The 21,772-nt window shown below is 44.1% G+C and overlaps 1 protein-coding gene across 1 annotated transcript in view; it reads right to left on the bottom strand.

Annotated features, from left to right (window-relative positions):
• The window catches only part of LOC144769636 (alpha-tectorin-like), a 118,271-nt gene that overhangs the window by 7,883 nt on the left and 88,616 nt on the right, over positions 1–21,772 (bottom strand). Inside the window, exon 3 of the mRNA XM_078653810.1 lies at positions 380–517. Within this exon, the coding sequence (XP_078509936.1) occupies positions 380–517 (138 nt within the window). The remainder of the gene's footprint in view (positions 1–379; positions 518–21,772) is intronic.

Raw genomic sequence — 21,772 nt, 5'->3', positions numbered from 1 at the left:
ATTGGTGAGCCAGCTGGAAGGCCGCCAAACTCAAAATCCGGCCCTAACATATCAGAATTTACAAGGTCTTTCTTTATAAAGACCCTTTGACTTTTAACAGTAGCATTCTAATTAATTCTTCACTGTTTTGCTAAATAATACTTCAGTGTCTTGCTTAATGATATTCTAGAATTGAATGTCTATCCCCTCTCCACCCCCCAAGCACAGTGCACAAGTTGGGACTTCCATTAGCACATAATACAAAATGAGGTAGCGTACCAAAATAACTCATACCCCAACCTCAAGATTTGTATACCTTGAAGAGATTTATGCTGTGGTTTTGAGAAATGCTCCTGGAATGTTCACAGTCTATTCTCCTTTTAGTGTGCTTTGCCCATACCTGAGCAGGAGTGCCACCGAGGCCAGTGTTTCTGTCTCCACCAGTAGATCTTCCACTTGTCCACTGAATGTGATAATAGTTGAAGATGGTGAATGTAAGATTGCCATCAGTGGTTAGAACGACTTGAAACGTGTTTACCTAGGATGAGAAGTCAATCAGAAAGCTTACAAAATTGTACATTTTATGTCCATGCAATGCCCAATTGTGCTATTGTAAGAAACCCTACCAAACTGCATGCTTCTAAAAGGGGAAATAGCCTTCACAGCAGTGCAGTTACAATGGCCAGTAGGTAGTTTTATTTAGGACCATGTTTCCATTTTTTTGACTTGCCTATACTTTGACGTTGTTTGACCAATCTTCATGAAAGTTTCCCAAAAAAGTATCAAGGTAGGTTCTCTTTGTCATTGAAAGTTTGGAGGTGATATGTGCAGTGGGAACCGAGAATTTGGGGTGCGACATAAGGGTGCCTTTGTAATTTTAATTCCCATAGGAAATTCTAGCCACACCTACAGCCCGTACTGCTCAATAGACTTACACAAAATTTATCATGGAGGTGGATGTTGGTTCAAGGAAGTGGCTTTTGCTTATTTGGTGTCAGTCGGTTAAGTAGTTGTTGAGAAATCTAAGTGTCAAGTTATAGTTATATCTATAGTCGCAAAGTCTTCGCAAACAAAGACGAGCTTGTGCAGGGAAATGAATTACACTGATTGGCTGCCAACACTTCAACCAGGAAGTGTTGGCATCCATCTTGGGACTCGGCCTAATGAGTCACAAAAAAAGGTGGAAATAAAGAAAAGGGTGCAGGGTAGGAAAACCCTCAAACCCAAGCCATGGTCGTTGTGCCCCCCTGGAAACCTGCCACAGCATAAAACCCTTAAAGAAAAAAATAAATATCCTCAAAATCACAGTATTCACGGGACCCTCACCTCCCCAAGTCTCATTAAAACAATGTGGTAGTGGTTCGTGTACCCCCCAGACCCGGGGACCAGCACCTATTGAAAATTATATTGGCGGGGCCTCGTGGACTGCCCTTGCCCTGGGGACCACAACCTCTCTGGGCACTTTTCCTTAATGTAGTCAGGCTCACTGAGCCTACATGCAGCCCGGGGACCGCAACCTCCCATGGGCTACTTCCAATTATGATGGGGGTTCCTCGCTAAACCCCCTATCCCAGGGTCCACCACCTCCCCAATGCTCATTAAAACAATGTGGGGGGCTCCTGGACCGCCTTTCCCAAAGGCCACTAACTCCCCTGGGAAAATGTGATCAAAGGAAGGGGGCAATGTGGCCCCCCTCCAGGAGCCCTCCAAAGCCCTGGGGACCGCCACTCCCAAAGGTCGGCTCCAGCAATGTCCTGGGTTCCCACCCCATGGACATTGAAGTTTGCTATGGCATGGTGGGAACAGTGCTCCCACTATGTCATAGCAAAGAAGTGCTCCGGTTTGAACAAGCAAGAGCATTTTACTTTTTACACCAAGGGAGCTGCATGTTAGCAGCTCCCTGAGTGTAATCTCGCCCCTAAAAAGACACTGACCCACTCTTTGAGGTCTATGGAAAGATGCTAACACTCAGAAGAGTGGCATGATGGGATAGGACAGGCATTGAAAGCTCTGTCTCTCTCATAAAATGGTAGAGAAAGGGTAGGTTTAAAACATGTTGCCAGATAGATTAACCTCTACCCAAGTCCATGTACATTTCTGTAATGGTACACTGCTAGAAGGACGTAGATAGTGAGGTGTGTGCTTTAAACTAAAAGCGTACTCTGTGAAGTTTGAATGTCTGATGGCTATGATGTCTCGAGTATGTTTCTACTTGTACGTGTTGCCCGCCATGTGTGCTGCAGCAGATGACCCTAACTTAAAAACTATACAGTCTATCATTACACTGGACAAATATTGTCAGAGCTGCTTTACCTTTCAGTCTGAGATGCAAATATCTGTTTGCTAGGTAGACCTCATGAAAGAGTTTGAACAAACAGTTTCATACCTGGCTACCCTGTATAAAGAGATGAGCAGGAATTGACTTACACAGCTTCTTCTACACACATTTAGAGACCATGCAGTGAGAAAAAGAGGTAGTCTAGTACCTATGGGCTTCTTTACTTGTGTAATCGTGCCCCTAAAAAGGCACTGACACACTCATTGAGGTTTCTAGTAAGATGCTGATGCTCACAAGAGTGGCACGACAGGTGTATGCCTTTCATTTTGGGTGAGGATTGGCATTGTGAGATCTGCCTGTCTAATTAAAAAGGTAGAGAAAAGTGAGGTTTAAAACATGTTGCAATATTGTCACTACTTGTAAATATAGTCTGACATGTGTGGAGCAGATGATGAGCCTAACTTAAACACTATACAATCTATTTTTCCCCTGCACAAATTATTTTTCAGAGCAACATTAGCATTCAGTCCCAAAGCACTGATCTGTTAGTTACACAGACATCACGGAAGCACTTCAACACACAGATTCACACCTAGCTGCCCTGTATAATGAGGCGAAAGTGATCCATGCAGCCTCTACTATATACTTTTGCAGAGCATGTGGTGTGAAACAGAAGTAGTCTAGTATCTGTAAACTTTTTTACATGCATCAAAAAAGGCACTAACACACTCTATGAAGTCTTTAGAAAGGTGCTGAGACTCACAAGAGGTGGCATGACAGGAGTCGGCCTTTTATTTACGCTTAGGCCTGGCATTGTGAACTCTGCCTCTCTAATGAAACTGGTAAAAGAAGTGAGCTTTAAGAAATGTTGGAACATGTATTAACCTGTAACATAGTCCATATAACTCTATGCAATGGTACGCTGCAAGTAGGTCGTACATAGTGAGTGCGTGCTTTAAATTGAAAGCGCACTGTATCAAGTTTGAATGTCTGATTCCTATCTTGTCTTAGGCATGTCTGCACTTCTACGTGCAGTCTGACATGTGTGTTGTAGCTGATCACCCTAACTTAAAAACTAGACAGTCTATCATACTCTTGTTCAAATCTTGTCAGAGCTACTTCACCATTCAGTTTCCAATGCACAGATCTCTTAGCTAGGCAGGAGACATGGAAGCACTTGAACAGACAGCTTTATCATTGCTGGCCAGTATAATGAACATCAAGTGATGCATACTGCTTCTACTACACACATTTGGAGAGCATGCAGTGTGAAACAGAGGTAATCTAGTAGCTATAGGCTTATTTTCATGTGTTATATTGCCCCTCAAAAGGCACTGACACACTCATTGAGGTTTCTAGAAAGATGCTGAAACTCACAAAAGTGGCGTGACGGGAGTCGGTCTTTAATTTTGGTTTGGGCCTGGCATTGCGAGCTCTGCCTCTCTAATGAAACTCATAGAGAAAAGTGAGCTTATTAAAATTTTCAAGATATATTTACCTCTATCCTAGTCCATATAAGTGTCTTCAACAGTACACTACAAGTAGGCCATACTTAGTGAGGTGTGTGCTTTAAACTGAAAGCGTACCCTGTCAAGTTTGAATATCTGACTGCAACCTTGCATCAGATATGTCAGAGTTACTTCAGTCTTCAGTCCCACAACCTCAGATCTCTTAGCTAGGCAGGAGTCATGGAAGCAATTGAACACATAGCTTTATATGTGGTTGCCATGTATAATGAACAACCAGTGATGCATGCAGCTTAACCCCTTCGCTGCGGCGGCAATTCCACCGCAGCGCTAGAGGGGTGGGGGGACTACGCGGCGCTCCCATGCTCGTGACGGAACCGCTCCGTCACAAGCCTCAGGTGTGCTGTGCTGATGACGGAGCAGTTCCATCACGTCCCCGCTCGCTCAACAGAACGTCCAGCGCAGGCGCGGAATCGGCGCCACGCAGGTGTGTTGAGCAGGCCCTGACGGAACCGCTCCGTCATCAGCACAGCGCGTCCGTGGCTGGTGACGGAGCGGTTCCATCACCAGCATGGGAGGGGTTAAACTATGCACATTGGGAGAGCATGCAGTGTAAAACAGATGCGGTGTACTACCTATAGGCTTCCTTACATTTGTCATCTTCTGCCCTAAAAGACACTGATACACTCATTGAGGCATTGCGAGCTCTGGTAGAGAAAAGTGGGGTTTAAAACATGATTAGGTTGTATTAACCTTAATCCTAGTCCATATAAGCCTCTGCAGCTGTGTGGGTCTTACTAGAGGTAACCGGTGGTCCAGTTGGCCACCAACGACCCTAAAAAGCTTAGGGAATTGTATCCCCCTACTAGTAGTGTGCCAGAAGGCCCCTTTGGGGAGTGGTGGAGCAAAGGGGTGTGGCCTCCTTCCAGGTGTGAGCTATCCTGCTGAGTTACATTTACTGTAGGCAACAGGAGGCGTGGTTGGCGGCAATTACCTCTCCCGTTATCTCAAGTAATGTATGAGTGGATATAATAGTGGCTATATTGGTGAGTGAGTTGGTGTATGAGTGGATGGGTGCATAGACCAGTGAATCAGTGAGTGGGTATGTAAGTACTGGTATGGGTGTGTAAATGGTTTTGAGAATGTTAGAGTGAAAGTTGGAGTGGGTGTATGAAGGGTAACATGGTGGTGTGAGTGGGTGTGTCAGAGTTTCTGTGGATGATGTCATCAGTGATGTCTTTTGAGATGTCATCAGTGATGTCACTGACCATGTCATGAGTGACATAATATGTGAGGTCAAAAACGGTGCATTGTGGGGGCGTGACTTATAGTTAGCTCAGATATGAATTTCTCTGGTTTTGTTCGAGTGAAATGTCAGAGTAACTCTAAACTCCCTGAAAACCTTAGTTTTTTTCAGTGAATATATATATTTATATATCACCTACTGGCGGTCGGCAGAACATTTTTTGATTTGCCCATAACTTAGGCTCCGTTTGACCAATCTTCATGACATTTTCAATACTAATGGATCAGTTATGTCAGCTGCAGTCTTGAAAACTTCAGGGTGATCCATTAAATGGGGGTTGAGAAAAAGGGGGTCTCAAAATGCTTTTTCTCCATGTTAATTTCCTTGGGAAACGTCAGACACGGCTACAGCCTGAAATACTTTACGGAATTACACAAAATTTGGCAAAATGTAGCTCTTGGTTCCAATAGCACTCATTTTGTTAAATGGTGTAAATCCGTTCAGTAGTTCCTGAGAAATTTTAATATTTCTCAGATATACAACTGTGGTCATGGTGGCTTTGCGACCCCTGCCGATCACATTCCTGAGATCCGATTGGCTGCCAACATTTCACAAGCAAAAACATTAAAAAAAGGGAGCAGGGTAGAAACACTGTGACCCCCTAGGCCTATTTAGGGGGTCCCACAGAAACCCCCATTGCCCCCAAAATATTTTATTTTGGCAAGAGTTATATTGGATCCACAAGTCCCACCAAAAATTTAAAAGAAACTAAGTGTGGGTTGCCCTGCTTCGTTTAATTAAGTCCCGGTTGGCCCAGGTCCCCGAGGGTAATAAATATAATGATCGGAGGCCTTCTCGAGGGCCCCCTGCAGCCCCGGGGACTCCTCGGGACTGAATCACTGATGTCATCAGTGATGTTGTTTGAGATGTCATCACTGATGTCATCAGTGATGTCACTGACCATGTCATGAGTGATTTAATATATGTGAGGTCATAAGCAGTGCATTGTGGGGGGCGCAAGTTATATTTGACTCAGGTAAATAAAATGGCTAAATTTCCCTGGTTTTGGATGACTAAAATCTGACCCTATTTATAATGTCCCTAAAACCTTTGTTTTTGTGTGAATGTATGTGTTTTTTTAAAATTCTATTTTCTAACTAGAACGTCCATTTAACCTTTGTTTTTTTCAGTGAATATAAATGTATATGTGTGTGTGTGTGTGTGTATATATATATATATGTTACCTATTTGTGATTGTTCAGTAGGTAGGTATAGGTATATATTACCAACTGGCGGTCGCCAGTAGGTAGTTATAGTTAGGACCTAATATCCATAGGAAAACTGCAACATTCTATTGGCAATAACTTTGGTGTCAATTGATGAATCTTCTTGGAATTTTCCAAACTTTTGGCCAGCTCGGTTCCGCTCCTTCCCTGAAAGTTTGGGGGCGATTGGTCAAGCGGGGACCGAGAAAAAAAGGGAGTCCCAAAACATGTTTTCCCCATGCAATTTCCCATCGGACCTTTAGACACGGCTACAGCCCGAACGGCTGAAAGGAATTACACCAAATTTGGCAGAGAGGTAGTCCTCAGTTCCGACTTGTGCCTTTTGCTAATATGGTGTAAATATGTTCAGTAGTTCCTAACAAAATGACGGTTAAAGTCATTTATATATCTATGGGCGCGGTGTATCCGCTTATCTATCCGCGTACCCAAAGCGCAGCCTGCACGCACCCTGCCGTGCACGAGCTGCATGCTGATTGGCTGTCACCAGTCAAAATCAGAAAGTGTTGGCAGCCATCTTGAGGCACAAAAACCCCAAAACAAATGCCGCAAAATGCGAAAAGGGGGCAGGATAGACACACCCTGACCCCCTAGGCCTGCTAAGGGGGTCCCACAAGGACCCTCAGGGCCAAAAAAAAATGTTTTTTTTAAAACAAAAGACGCGATCGTCACTAGGCCAGCCACCTCCTTGCACCTCTCTGTGTCAGAACTCAAGTTATTCACTTTAATGACTTACCAGTTCTTGCACGGGAACAGAGATGCTAGATCCCTAGTCCCACTCAGCAATGCCAGTAGGTCTCAACGAGAACCTCCTAACCATTACCTTGGGGGACGGGGGAATTGGATAAAATAATAAACAAAGAAGAGACTGGTCCGGTATGGTTCCTTCTGTCAGCTATCTGCAAACACCTTCTCTGTTTCTTTCAGTGGAAACTAGAAATTTAAAGCAACATTACTACCTATACTTCTACTCTGCTCTTGTATACTCTACTGTGTATCTCACCCACCCTTGATCTCCTGGACCTTGCTTCTCTTCTGGTTATTTAGTGAGATTCTGCCTTCCTCGCCAGCTAGTTGTTACTGATAAAGAAAAATAGAAATTAATTCCTCTAGTCCTTCTTTTAATCTATTGATCTATTTATTTTAATGTAAGTGCACTTACTTCACTAACTGTAGAGTGATTCTTTACGTGGGGTTCTGTGCTTATTCCTGTTCTGTTCTTTGACTATTATTCTCATAGTCTTCCTTTTTAAATCTGTTCTTTGACTCACAGATCCTTAATCGTAATCAATATTGCTCTGTAAATTATGTACATTTATTCACAACCTTTGTGATTTAGAGAACTCCAAAATAACTGACTTTTCTTTCTTCTTCCTGTTCCAGGTTTTTTTTTCTATAAAGTGGAGCATACAGCTTCTGGTAAGTATTTACAGACTTTCAAATGAATAAAAATTCCTTAATTGTCTTTATGCCTTACAACTAATTTGTCTTCTTCGTTTTCAGGTTCTACAACAACAACAGAGTTCAATCCGGGTAAGTTCGTTTCTCATAACTAATTAATTTCTGAAATAATGTCTACTTAGCTCTGTACTCGAAGCCGCCTTTCCTCTACCGCTCAAACATCTGCTAGGAAACGCCGCCTCTGTCGAATTCCGTGTCACACACGACACCGCTCTGGAATTCAGCTCGTCGGTAACTCGTGACAGATACGGTAGACGAGTTACGACTGAAAGCACACCCTGCTCTCCTGATACAAATTGGGGTGAAATATTTAGTTTCAATAACGGGCCAAGAACTCTGGGGGATCTGGACTAATGGCGACCTTCCTGACTGAAATCTTTAGTGAAGTGCGTCGTCATGAAGGCGCTCGCGCTGCTCCTCTACTCCTCCGCAGCTGTGGGCACATAAGCTAGACCGCTCACCTCCGCTCTACCATCGGTGGCCATCTTAGGTGCCATCTCGTATCTCCATTTGCGGACCAGACTGGTCTATGTATTCCAGCTAGGAAACGCCTGATCTTTTATTATGGAACATACTCCGCAAATATCTGTACCTAGATTTGTGGTTCTGACACTCTGCAAATGCATCACCTGGAGCATTTGCAGAGGGGGAACGAACTCCCCTTGAATACTGGGGGTCGCTGGGGGCCAACTAGCCCACCAGGAACCTCCAGTATGCACCATGGGCTGTTTTTCAGAGTGTTGTAAAAAGGGGCCTCTGAACACCTGCACACAGCTCCCTGGCGCATACTGGAGGTACCTGGTGGGCTAGTTGGCCCGAGGGAACCTCTGGATTGAAGATGTATTAATTCCCCAACTTAAAACGCACCACAGGGCGTGTTTGCACACATATCACCTCAGGCCCCATCCCCTACCTTCACCACTGTGCAAACGCGCCCAATGATGCGTTTTAAGCTGGGGGATTAAGTCCCCTTGAATCCTGAGGTCCCCTGGCGGCCAACTAACCCACCAGGTACCTCCAGTAAGCGCCACAGAGCTGCATTGCAGAGAGGTGTAATAAGGGGTGTGGCCTCAGAACACATCTCTGCAACGAAGCTCCTGGCGCATAATGGAGGTACCTGGTGGGCAGTTGGCCGCCAGGGGACCTCAGGATTCAAGGGGGCTTAATCCCCCAACTTAAAACATGTCACGGGGCACGTTTGCACAGTGGTGAAAGTAGGGGCGGGGCCTAAGGTGATATGTGTGCAAACACACCCTGTGGCCTGTTTTAAGTTGGGAAAATAATTCCTCTCCAATCCAGAGGTCCCCTAGGAGTCAACTAGCCCACCAGGTACCTCCAGTAAGTGCCACTGAGCTGTGTTGCAGAGTGTTGTAAAAAGGGGCGTGGCCTCTGAATACCTCTCTGCAACGCAGCTCCCTGGCGCATACTGGAGGTACTTGGTGGGCTAGTTGGCCCCCAGGGGACTGCAGCATTGAAGAGGAATTAATTCCCCAACTTAAAACACCCCACAGGGCGTGTTTGCACACATGTCACCGCAGGCCCGCCCCCTTTCTTCACCATTGAACAAATATTCCTCTAAAATCAGTCAAACTACGAATTCCTATTTACTCACCTGTTATCAGGAGAGAACTCCGTGCGTCATCTTTTAGCCCAGCACTGACCCTGAAAAGTAATTCTAAGCGTACTTACCAGTAATTTGTATTTCCTTCCATAGGAATCAATTGTGTGGTTTTTACCAGAAAAGTTTCTAAGTGTCGATTTTTTAAATGTACAAAAATTCTTATAAAATCAGCAGAACTAAGAATTCCGATTTTCTCACCTGCTATCAGGAGTGACCTCAGTGCGGCTTTTTTGAGCCCAGTACTGATCCTGAAAAGTAATTCTAACAGTACTTACCAGTAACTTGTATTTCCTTCCATAGGAATCCATTGTGTGGTTTTCACCAGAAAAGTTTCTATTTTTACAAACTAAAAATATTCCTTAAAAATGGCCTGTATGACTGAAACGCATTCTTTTGACCGTTTACAGGAGATGCACCCGTGCTGGATCCTGGATCCACCACTGAGTAAGAAAAAGTAACGTTAACACTACTTACCTGATGAGTGAATTTCCTCCCATAGGATAACATTGGTGATTCTATCTGAAAAAGTGGCAAACTTTAAAATACAATAATATTCCTTAAAAATCACTACTGCAACCAAAACATTTTTAGTCAACTGTTTACAGGAGATATCCCAAGACTGAATCTAGGATCTAGTCTTCTGGTTAAAAAAGTAATCCAAAAAGTAACTAATTGCATTTAACTAGAAATTCACATTGAGCTCAATGTTGCATTGTGTCTAAAATTGTGTTGCGCATTACAACAACTGTAACTACTGTACTTAAAAGTCTATTGTTTATTTGAAAACTATTTGAACTAAAGTAATTCATTCTGAGAAAGTATATTTTGTGATGTAATTTATAATGTAATTAAAAAAATAAAATATCTAAAAATAAATAGTTTGAGATGTCATCAGTGATGTCATCGGTGATGTCAGTGACCATGTCATGAATGATGTAATAAGTGACATCATCAGCAGTGGATTGCGAGCGCGCAAGTTATAGTTAGTACCACTAAAACTTATAGTTTTTTGAGTAAATTTCAAAGGTATTTTAAAAGCTAATTCGTAACTATATAACTCCTGAAACCTATGGTTTTTTCAGTGAATTTCAAAGGTTTTTTTAAATGCTAATTCCTAACTATATAAGGCCTGAAACCTATGGTTTTTTCAGTGAATTTCAAAGGTTTTTTAAATTCTAATTCCTAACTATATAAGGCCTGAAACCTATGGTTTTTTCAGTGAATTCGCAAAGGTTTTTTAAATGCTAATTCCTAACTATATAAGGCCTGAAACCTATGGTTTTTTCAGTGAATTTCAAAGGTTTTTTAAATGCTAATTCCTAACTATATAAGGCCTGAAACCTATGGTTTTTTCAGTGATTTTCAAAGGTTTTTTAAATGCTAATTCTATTAGCGGATAACGTTTAAATATATTAATATCCTAGTGGGACCACCTGAGCAGCCCTAAGGGGTCAGGGTGTTTCTACCCTGCCCCCTTTTTGTGTTTTACACGTTTGTTTTTCTGCTTTCTTGTGCCTAATTCCTAACTATATAAGGCCTGAAACCTATGTTTTTTTCCGTGAATTTGCAAGGTTTTTTAAATGCTAATTCCTAACTATATAAGGCCTGAAACCTATGGTTTTTTCAGTGAATTTGCAAGGTTTTTTAAATGCTAATTCCTAACTATATAAGGCCTGAAACCTAATTTGCAAGGTTTTTTTAAATGCTAATTCCTAACTATATAAGGCCTGAAACCTATGGTTTTTTCAGTGAATTTCAAAGGTTTTTAAAATGCTAATTCCTAACTATATAAGGCCTGAAACCTATGTTTTTTTCAGTGAATTTCAAAGTTTTTTTAATGCTAATTCCTAACTATATAAGACCTGAAAGCCCACCAGGAATCTCCAGTATGCACCAGGGGACTGCATTGCAGAGAGGTGTAATTAAGCCACGGCCCTTTTTACACCTCTCTGCAACGCAGCCCCGTGCATGTTTGAAGAGGGGGAACTAATTCCCCTTGCATACTGGGGGCCCCTGGGGGCCAACTAGCCCACCTGGAACCTCCAGTATGCGCCAGTGGGCTGCATTGCAGAGGTGTAATGAGGCTATGCCCCTTGTTACACCTCCCTGCAACGCAGCCGCCTGGCGTGTTTGCAGAGGGGGAACTAATTCCCCTTGCATAATGGGGGTCCCTGGGGGCCAACTAGCCCACCAGGAGCCTCCAGTATGCGCCAGATGGCTGCATTGCATAGAGGTGTAATGAGGCCTTTTTTACACCTCTCTGCAACGCAGCCCCCGTGCATGTTTGAAGAGGGGGAACTAATTCCCCTTGCATACTGGGGGTCCCTGGCAGCCATCTTGTGCCTTGTTAGAACCAAGGCACAAGAAAGCAGTGAAACGAAGGTGTGAAACTCGCAAAGGGGCCAGAGTAGAAGCACCCTGACCCCCTAGGCCTTCTCAGGGGGTCCCACAAGGACCCCCAAGGCAAAAAAATAATATATATATTTTTTTAAAAAGTCGCGGGGTACAAAAAAACAATAAAAAAATATAAAACAACAATAAGAATAAAAAAACAGTTCTTTTCAGAACTACCTCCAATTTATATAAAAATGCTACATTTTTTAAAAACTCTGTCTTTCTTTTTTTCTCCAGGGTACGCGTACCGGTACGTGTACCGATACGTGTACCGGGGCGCGCACCCCCTCAAAAAAATAAAATAAAAATAATGAGTGTGTGTGTGTGTGTGTGGTGTGTGTGTGGGGGGGTGGGTGTGGGGTGTGTGTGGGGGTGTGTGTGTGTAGGATGTGTGGGTGTGTGTGTGGGGGGTGTGTGTGGGTGTGTGTGGGGGTGTGTGTGGGTGTGTGTGTGTGAGGAGTGTGTGTGTGTGAGGAGTGTGTGTGGGTGTGTGTGTGTGTGCGTGAGGTGTGTGTGTGGTGTGTGTGTGTGTGTGGGGGGGGTGTGTCAGAGGTGTGTGTGTGCGGGGGGTGAGGTGTGTGTGGGGATGTGTGGGGTGTGTCTGTGAGGTGTGTGTGTGTGTGTGGGGGGGAGTGAGGTGTGTGTGGGTGGGGGTGTGTGGGTGTAGGTGGGGGTGTGGGGGTGTAAGGTGTGTGTGTGGGTGTGTGGGGTGTTTGGGTGTGGGTGGAGGTGTGGGTGTGTGAGGTATGTGTGGGGGGTGTGTGTGGGGGGGTGGGTGTGGGATATATGTTAATATCTGTGTGGGACCCCCTGAGCAGGCCTAGGGGGTCAGGATGCTTCTACCCTGCCCCCTTTTTGAGTTCTACACGTTTGTTTTTCTCCTTTCCTGTACCTCAGTCTACCGAGGCCCAAGATGGCTGCCAACAGTTTCTGTTTTTCAGTGTTGACAGACATTGGCAGCCAATCAGAATGCAGCTCGCGCGCTAGAGGTACGCGTACGGTACGCATACGTGCGCGTACGGTACGCGTACGGTAAGCGTACCGTAAGCGTACGGGTAAGCTCACGGGTAAGCTGCTATAGATATATATATTTTTTTAACCTAAATTACTCAAAATCCACTGGAGCACATATCTTGAGACATAGCAAAGGCACATCAGGCTTCCAGTCCCTACAATTTTGCCAAGTTTGGTGGAAAACCATTCAGCCGTTGGGGCTAAAAGTGAGTCCAACCGCCCTATGGAAATTAACATGGGGAAAACACGTTTTGGGACCCCCTTTTATCTCGGCCCCCGCTTGACGAATCCCCCCCAAACTTTCAGAGAAGGAGCGGAGCGGAGCGGGCCATCTTCTTTGAGAAATTCGCGAAGATTCGTCCACCGGCGCCAAAGTTATTCCCAATAGAATGTTGCAGATTTCCTATGGAAAACAATCCTAACTATATATACCTACTGGCTATCGCCAGTAGGTAATATATGTTATGTTATGTTATAAAGCCTTTTATTGCGCGCTCTATTACTCAGGAGTATCCTGGCGCGGTATATATATATACACACACATACATATATGTTTTATATATATATATATTCACTGAAAAAACCATAGGTTATAGACCATATATAGTTAGGAATTAGCATTTACAAAACCTTGAAAATTCACTGAAAAAACCATAGGTTATAGACCATATATAGTTAGGAATTAGCATTTAAAAAACCTTATTTTACTCACACAAAACCATTGAAATTCCATATATAGTTAGTTGCACTAACTATATATCGCGCACCCGCAATCCACTGCTGATGATGTCACATATTACATCATTCATGACATGGTTAGTGACATCACTGATGACATCACTGATGACATCTCAAATGACATCACTGATGACATCACTGATGACATCATCCAGTGACTGTGTGTTTCTGTAAAGTTTAAATATGTTTTACATATTGAAGAATGAGTAGATGTATAACTGTCTGGACGAAGGATTTAGTAGGTGCATGACTGAATGTATGAGTGAGTGATTAAATGTGTCTCACTGAGTGCATGGGTTAGTGACTAAACTGTCTTAATTTGTGCATCATTATGTCTGATGTTCTGTAAACTGCTGCATGTGTTGATCAGTAGCTATATGATTAACTATATGGGTTATTGATTGATTGTCCAAGTATTTGTATGGGAGACTGAGTGTGTGTGTGGCTGGCTGGGAGGTGTGTGACTCTGTGCAGATCAATGTGTACTTGTATCAATGATTGTATAAGAAAGTAAGTATGTGTTAGTATATGTTTGAAAATGTAAGGTGCTCTATGTTTAACTGTATAGACAAGAAAATGGAAGTGTGATTGATTCTTTACAGGACTGACTAGGTGTGTGAGTAACTCCATGGATGAGTGGCAGAGTGTGAGTGTCTGTATAGGTGTATGAGTGCATATGATAGTGTTGTAAAGATGAGTGATTGTATGTATGAATGATTGTATGGGTGAATGAGTGAATGTGTGTGTAGACGTAGGAATCAGTGAGTACGTATGTAGTAACTAGTATTGGTGTGTCAATGGTTTCAAAAATTATACTCTGTATTTAACACTGGGTGAAACAGAGGTTATATTAAAATGTGAGGAGATGCATTGTATTGTCACATGAATGATGTCATCAGTGATGTGGTCATTGATGTCAAATGAGATGTCATCAGTGATGTCATCAGTGATGTCATTTGAGATGTCATCAGTGATGTCATCAGTGATGTCACTGACCATGTCATGAATGATGTAATATGTGACATCATCAGCAGTGGATTGCGGGTGCGCGATATATAGTTAGTGCAACTAACTATATATGGAATTTCAATGGTTTTGTGTGAGTAAAATAAGGTTTTTTAAATGCTAATTCCTAACTATATATGGTCTATAACCTATGGTTTTTTCAGTGAATTTTCAAGGTTTTGTAAATGCTAATTCCTAACTATATATGGTCTATAACCTATGGTTTTTCAGTGAATTTCAATGGTTTTTTAATAGCAAATATCATAAGCTGTCGAATGTCAAGTACGTGGTAAGTGAAAACATTTTCGTGTTTATGCACACTGATCTGCTTTGAATGGTGCCCCCCCCTCATTTCTATTAGGAGTACTCTCTCTTTGCACATAGTGAAGGGTAGTTAACGCAGGCCTTTGCCCCCGTTGTAATACGTCGTGCCTGCTTCTCTCTCCATTTGATTGATTGTTATCCAAGTATTTACTGTTTTAGAATTGGTTCTCTTTGGTTCATTCTCTATTTACAAACAAACACAGAGTCGCAATACTCTGTTTAGTCTTTGCAGATAACGAAAAATCGTGTAAAAAAAAAAAGAAAAGGAATCGAGCAAAATCAGTAGGCCACTAATGGGATCTCTTTTTGACCTCGCTAAAATAGAAACATTAGGAACAACCCCTCATGACAAATACAAAACTAGTGAAATGAACTGAACTCCACACAATGATGGCTGCAAAACAGCTCGGCTCCGCCACCCACCCCGCCCAAAATAACGATAAAGAGCGGCTGCCATGATTGGTTGCGGAATGGCCACGACGGAGCTACGAAATGGTGCTGCTCTCATGCTAACCCCAGCTTCAGTCTGAAACATCCAGAAACACTGTAGACTACCAATTCGATCAGTTCCGGTAGCGCCCCAATGTAACCCGGTAGAGAAGAACTAGCCCTCCCCTCTTTGACTAATGGTTCTTGTTGCCTGTCCCTTCTGTTGTCATTTAACAGAACTATTTAGCCTGCTGAAAGGGGTTGTGTTCCGACCGCTGGTTGGTGGAGAAATTTTGACTATATTCTGGACCTGCGTTGTCGCGTAATGAAGTCATCCGGGGCGCGACTCGCAGCGCGTAACGTAAGCATAACAGGTCATGTGACTTGTTAATAAAACTTTTCATTGGTTCATTTTACTTTTCTCATTCTAATGATGAAAGGCTTGGTCATATGACCTAAAAATTACGCTTTTTATTACTTCCGAACATTATTTTTTCTTAAATATATGTTATAATGTTCCAGGCTAATGTACTTTCCCGGAAAATTTACAACTGTCCTGCAAGTAAAATATATTCTTTTTTCGAGAAAAAGAGCGTTTCTTCGTCCCATGACGGAGCCGTTGAGCAAAAGAGGGTCGACCTGCTGTCTTAGTCGCCGATACGCCTGAATATGAGATTCTTATCGATCACTTTATGTTGCAGGAATAGAAAACACAACAGCCCTTGACCATTTATCTTTACTGCGTTCCTTCGTATTATACCTTTTACCCTTCATGTAATTGGTCTGCTTTATTTCACTTGCCTTTTAATGATTCTAAAACAGTGACTATTATTAAAAACTTTACCAATGTATATACTACTACCATGTTTTCTTTTAAAAACCTTTATTGTGAAAATTTCATTATACAAATACGGGCCTATAACCACGTGGGCCGGCCACGGAGCAAACTGTAATCGTATATGATGAGTAGACATTTACACTGTAGAGGAACGTAACGGGCGGGCCATTAGGTTGCAAGAACTAAGGTGTCTAACAGTTACGGAATCGGTGGACGTACATTTTATAATTAAAATACGACAGGGCCAGTTACAATAAAATTATCTAGATATACATTTGCGGGCAAGTACCATGGGTGACGTTAATTCGAACTTTCAATAGTACAGTAATCAATAAGACATCAGAACTTAATATCAATAGGGATGTCGAAATATTCAATCAATTCTCGTCCCCGCCCGCCATGTGCTTCAAAACTGCATACGTATCTCGTGATTTCAAGGTTCTGCAACCAGTACACAACAAGGAGTTACGAGTCCCATTTATTCCGGCGCCATTTTGGGCGAGGACGGGCAGGTCCAGGATATAGTCAAAATGTCTCTACCAACCATCGACTATGATGATGTTCATATGCTGTATTTATTAGAGTAACACTCATCTGTCCACATGAAATTAATTTGCCACAATCTAAACATGTCATTTTAATCTTTCCAAAGTTCTTCTAAATATTTGGGACCGTATCCCTTGCCTCTGATGCTGTCAGTGCCACTTCTTTGATGAATGTACTAGCAGGTCAGGGGTTCTCCTCCAAATCTCTCTTTTATGCAGCACTATAATTAATTGGTGCCACCTCTCCATATGACGATGCATGGTATAGTTACCATAACTATATTTTTTTTCGGTTCCTCTGGAGAGTTCATCGTGGCAGATGAAGCGTGTAACGTACCGGGCATTTACCTTTTTTTGCATGTACAGGAAAGGAAAAAAAAATCGAGCGTCCGAGTTCTAAGGTGTCCCAGGGCCATTTTAGTGGACCAGGCCCAAATCCAAAGAACAGGCCGCCATTTTGAGAGTCCTGTTGCAGCCGCCTGTCGCTGTAGCATCAAGAGCAGCCGAAACTCAGCTGAATGGCAACTGAAACGGTAAAGGGGCGCCCCACTACAGCAGACGAGCCTCCACCTAGGAAGGCCCGTTCACGCCGCCTCCCCCCCCCCCTTCGGGCACCCCACGCCGTTATTCGGAGCAGTATTGTAGGATGGCCACACCAGTGCGGCAACTTGCTAGACATCACCTCGGTGGTAACCGAATCTCAGCGCCTTGTGGTGTCTCCTCTTCAGAAAATATTCTTGCGCTACCTTTGCCCCATTCACACATCGGTCCGCTACTGACGCCATCTCACAGGCTAATGGGGCGCCCCACGCCGAGTTTCAGCATTGTAGGATGACCACACCAGTACAGCAACTTGCTAGACATCACCTCGGTGCCATCCGGATCTCGGCGCCCCACTGCAGATGAAGTGCCTCTCAACTATGAAACCACCACGGTGACATCCGGATCTTGGCGCCTTGTGCTGGTTCCGGCCTATTCACACATCGGTCCGCTACTGACGCCATCTCACAGGCTAATGGGGCGCCCCACGCCGAGTTTCAGCATTGTAGGATGACCACACCAGTACAGCAACTTGCTAGACATCACCTCGGTGCCATCCGGATCTTGGCATCTCAACGCCTAGTGGTATCTTCCATACAGAAAATATTGTTGCGCTGCCTTTGGCCCCATTCGCACATCGGTCCGCAACTGACACCATCTCACAGGCCAACAGGGCGCCCCACGCTGACTTTTACCATTGTAGGATGGCCACACCAGTACAGCAACTTGCTAGACATCACCTCGTTGCCATCCGGATCTTGGCATCTCAGCGCCTTGTGGTGTCAGTCAGAAACTATTGTTGCGATGCCTTTGGCCCCATTCGCACATCGGTCCGCTACTGACGCCATCTCACAGGCCAACGGGGCGCCCCACGCCGACTTTCAACATTGTAGGATGGCCACACCAGTACAGCAACTTGCTAGACACCACCTCGGTGCCATCCGGATCTTGGCGCGTTGTGTTGCCTTCGGCCTATTCGCACATCGGTCCGCTACTGACGCCGCCTCACGTGCCAACGTATTTTCTCCGCATTTTATACCCTATGCCGCATAACAGGTCATGTGACTTGTTTATAAAACTTTTCATTGGTTCATTTTACTTTTGGTTTCCTAATGATGGAAGGCTTGATCATATGACCTAAAAACAACACTTTTCATTGGATGAAAACTTTTTTTTTCCCCAAACGATGAAAGCCCCACCTTGTTTCTGGATGTTTCAGACTGAAACTGGCGTCAGCATGAGAGCACCACCATCTCGTAGCTCCGTCGTGGTCATTCCGCGAGCAATCATGGCAGCCGCTCCCCACCAGAAGCCTACAGGAGTCGGGGGCCCCCAAAACTTTTGATGAATCCTCAAGGCGGAGGGGACGCTTTCGAGAATGGGGTCCAAGACCTAGCAGACTAGCGTCCGATTTCCAAGGTGTCCCAGGGCCATTTCAGTGGACCAGGCCCAAAAAGGAAACAGCCTGCCGCCATTTTGAGAGTCCTGTGACAGCCGCCTATCGCTGCACCGCAAGAGTGGGCGCAGCCGCCTATCGCTGCACCGCAAGAGTGGGCGCAACTCAGCTGAATTGCGGCTTTTGACACAGTGGACCAAAAGCGGACGGAATGGCAAATGAAACGGTAAAGGGGCGCCCCACTACAACAGATGAGACTCCACCTGGAGAGGCCCGTTCACGCCGCCTCCCCCGGGGCGCCCCACGCCGTTATTCGGAGCAGCATTGTAGGATACCAAAACCAGTGCGGCAACTTACTGGACATCACCTTGGTGCCATCGTTCTGCTGCCTTGGAACTATTCGCACAACAGTTTGCTACTGATGACCCACCCCCGCGACGCCCCACGCCAGAAATCTGGACGTTGTGCTGCGTTGGGACTATTCGCACAGCCGACCGCTACTTCGTTGTTTTTCCCTAAAAATGTTTATATGTTATTACTGTTTTTGTTTTCTTGTATATATTTATAAGTTATTAAAGTTTTATAACCTTACTACTTTGTTGGAGTGCTATATATTTTTAATGTGACACATAATTGTAAAAACTTTGATGTACAAAGAGTCATCCCTGGAATCTTCCGCTTCAGGCTCGGTCCCCTCCCCAATCACAATACAGGATGGTTTTCAGATAATAGGAACGCGTCTGCTGTGACGGATCTCATCGAGTGTGGGCCTTGATCTACTATAACTCCTTTGAAGAGGGGTGATTCTTTACAGCTGGGGCCATAAACTACATCTGCAGGGCTAGCTGATACCCTACGACCGGCCTGGACAATCGGACACAGAGGAAAAGGAGTGTCAGAGGGTGCGGTAGTGAATAGGGCGAAAGGGAGGTGTCGGGCGGGCACAGGGTGTGATTCTCAGGGAAGAGCAGCGCAGATGGGGGGTGGTTTATTACCCATGCATAAGACAGAGAGCGGGGGTGACCACTGCCTGGGGGAGATGCTTGCGAGGGTGGGGAGCCATGCTAAGGATCGACAGCGTGCACAGAGTGGGTCTGGTCAAGGCATCTAAAATGACTGCCGTGCACGACAAAAGTGTGGCATTTGAAAAAAGGCAAGATGGCGCAGACAATGTTTTTCAACACTCCCTGATTTCCTTCGAATCGAACGTTAACAGACGTTGGGGCATATTACCAAAGTTAAGCGATATTTATCCCTAACGATGCTTAGCAACGATTTTTTTACCGCTAAGCATCGTCAGAAATTATCGCAGATAAACCTTGCTATTATCAAGGTTTATCGCAAATACGATAAAAAACTACCGCAATGCATTAATATCGCTGAAAACTCAGCGATATTCATGCATTACCGAGCTAATGCTCTTAGCCATGTTATCCACCTCCCATTGGATGACATGGCTAAGAACTGCTCAGGGCAGGTGCTAGCTTTTGGAGATATTCGCGCTTATCGCGAATATTTCCAAAAGTTGATAATAGGAGATAGCGATGTTAGCGACTGTTTCCAGTCGCTAACATCTTGGCATCCCCACTTTGCATGTCATTAGTGATAAATATCACTCACATGCAAAGTGGGGCCCAAGATGGTCGCTATCTCCTACTAGCCGTCGCTAACTGGTGTTAGCAACAGCTAGGTAATACAGATATCATTTTATCTCCGCGAAGCGGAGCGCTGTTACAGATATATATCTTGTTTTTGAACATTAATTTCTCAAAATCCACTGAAGCACATATATTGACACCTAGCAAAGGCACATCGAGCTACCAGTCCCTACAATTTTGCCAAGTTTCGTGCAAATCCATTCAGCCGTTCGATTATTATTATTATTTTTTTTTTTGCCCCGCGGGGCCCTTTTAAAACCTCCACATCAAACCTAAGAGGTCAAGGAGGATCTACTATGCCCCCTTATGGTCATTTGCCCCTTTGCTTTGGCCTCCTCTTGTCTCTCGATCCTACCGAGAGACAAGATGGCGGCCGCTACGGACTGTTTGCAATGTTTACAGACGCCGGAGAACCAATCAGCTTCGCAAACCTCCGTTACGCGAAGCGGAGCGCTGTTACAGATATATATCTTTTTTTGAACGTTAATTTCTCAAAATCCACTGGAGCACATATATTGAGACCTAGCAAAGGCACATCGGGCTACCAGTCCCTAATATTTTACCAAGTTTCGTGCAAATCCATTCAGCCGTTCGATTATTATTATTATTATTTTTTTTGCCCCGTGGGGCCCTTTTAAAACCTCCACATCAAACCTAGGGGGTCAGCGAGGATCTACTATGCCCCCTTATGGTCATTTGCCCCTTCGCTTTGGCCTCCTCTTGTCTCTCGATCCTACCGAGAGACAAGATGGCGGCCGCTACGGACTGTTTGGAATGTTCACAGACGCCGGAGAACCAATCAGCTTCGCTTCACAAAGCTCCGTACCGCGAAAAGTCCGCGAACCGGAGCGCTGCCCGGTCCGCTGTTACAGATATATATCTTTTTTTGAACGTTAATTTCTCAAAATCCACTGAAGCACATATATTGAGACCTAGCAAAGGCACATCGGGCTACCAGTCCCTACAATTTTGCCAAGTTTCGTGCAAATCCATTCAGCCGTTCGGGCTAAAAGTGAGGCCAACCGCCCTATGGAAAACTCAATGTTAAAAACACGTTTTGGGACCCCCCTTTTTTCTCGGCCCCCCCTTGACGAACCCCCCCCAAATTTTCAAGGGCTGCTCAGAAACAAAATGTGCCAATTTACCTGAAAATTTCAGCCAATTCCGTCCACAAACGCCAAAGTTATTAGACATAGAATTTTCAAAAATCCCATAGAGAAAAAATCCTAACTATATATACCTACTGGCGACCGCCAGTAGGTAATATATACATACATATATATATATATATATATATATATATATATATGTATATAAATATATATATATATTTATTCGCTGAAAAAAACAGCATAGTTTTCTGGGACGTTACAGTTAGGCTGACATTCCATTCATATAGAAGCAGAGAAATTCAGCTGTTATAGTTAGCTGAGCTAACTATAATTTGCGCCCCGCAACGCACTGCTGAAAACGAATATGGGTCTCAAAAATCAGTGGAGAATCCACCGGGAAGACCTATTGTTTCCGGGATCAGATCCATACTGGAACCACTTTCCA

The sequence above is a fragment of the Lissotriton helveticus genome, chromosome 7 (genome assembly GCF_964261635.1).
Source record: "Lissotriton helveticus chromosome 7, aLisHel1.1, whole genome shotgun sequence".
Lineage (NCBI taxonomy): Eukaryota > Metazoa > Chordata > Amphibia > Caudata > Salamandridae > Lissotriton > Lissotriton helveticus.
Note: the sequence above shows the minus strand (reverse complement) of the source record. Positions and strands in the feature narration are given on the sequence as shown.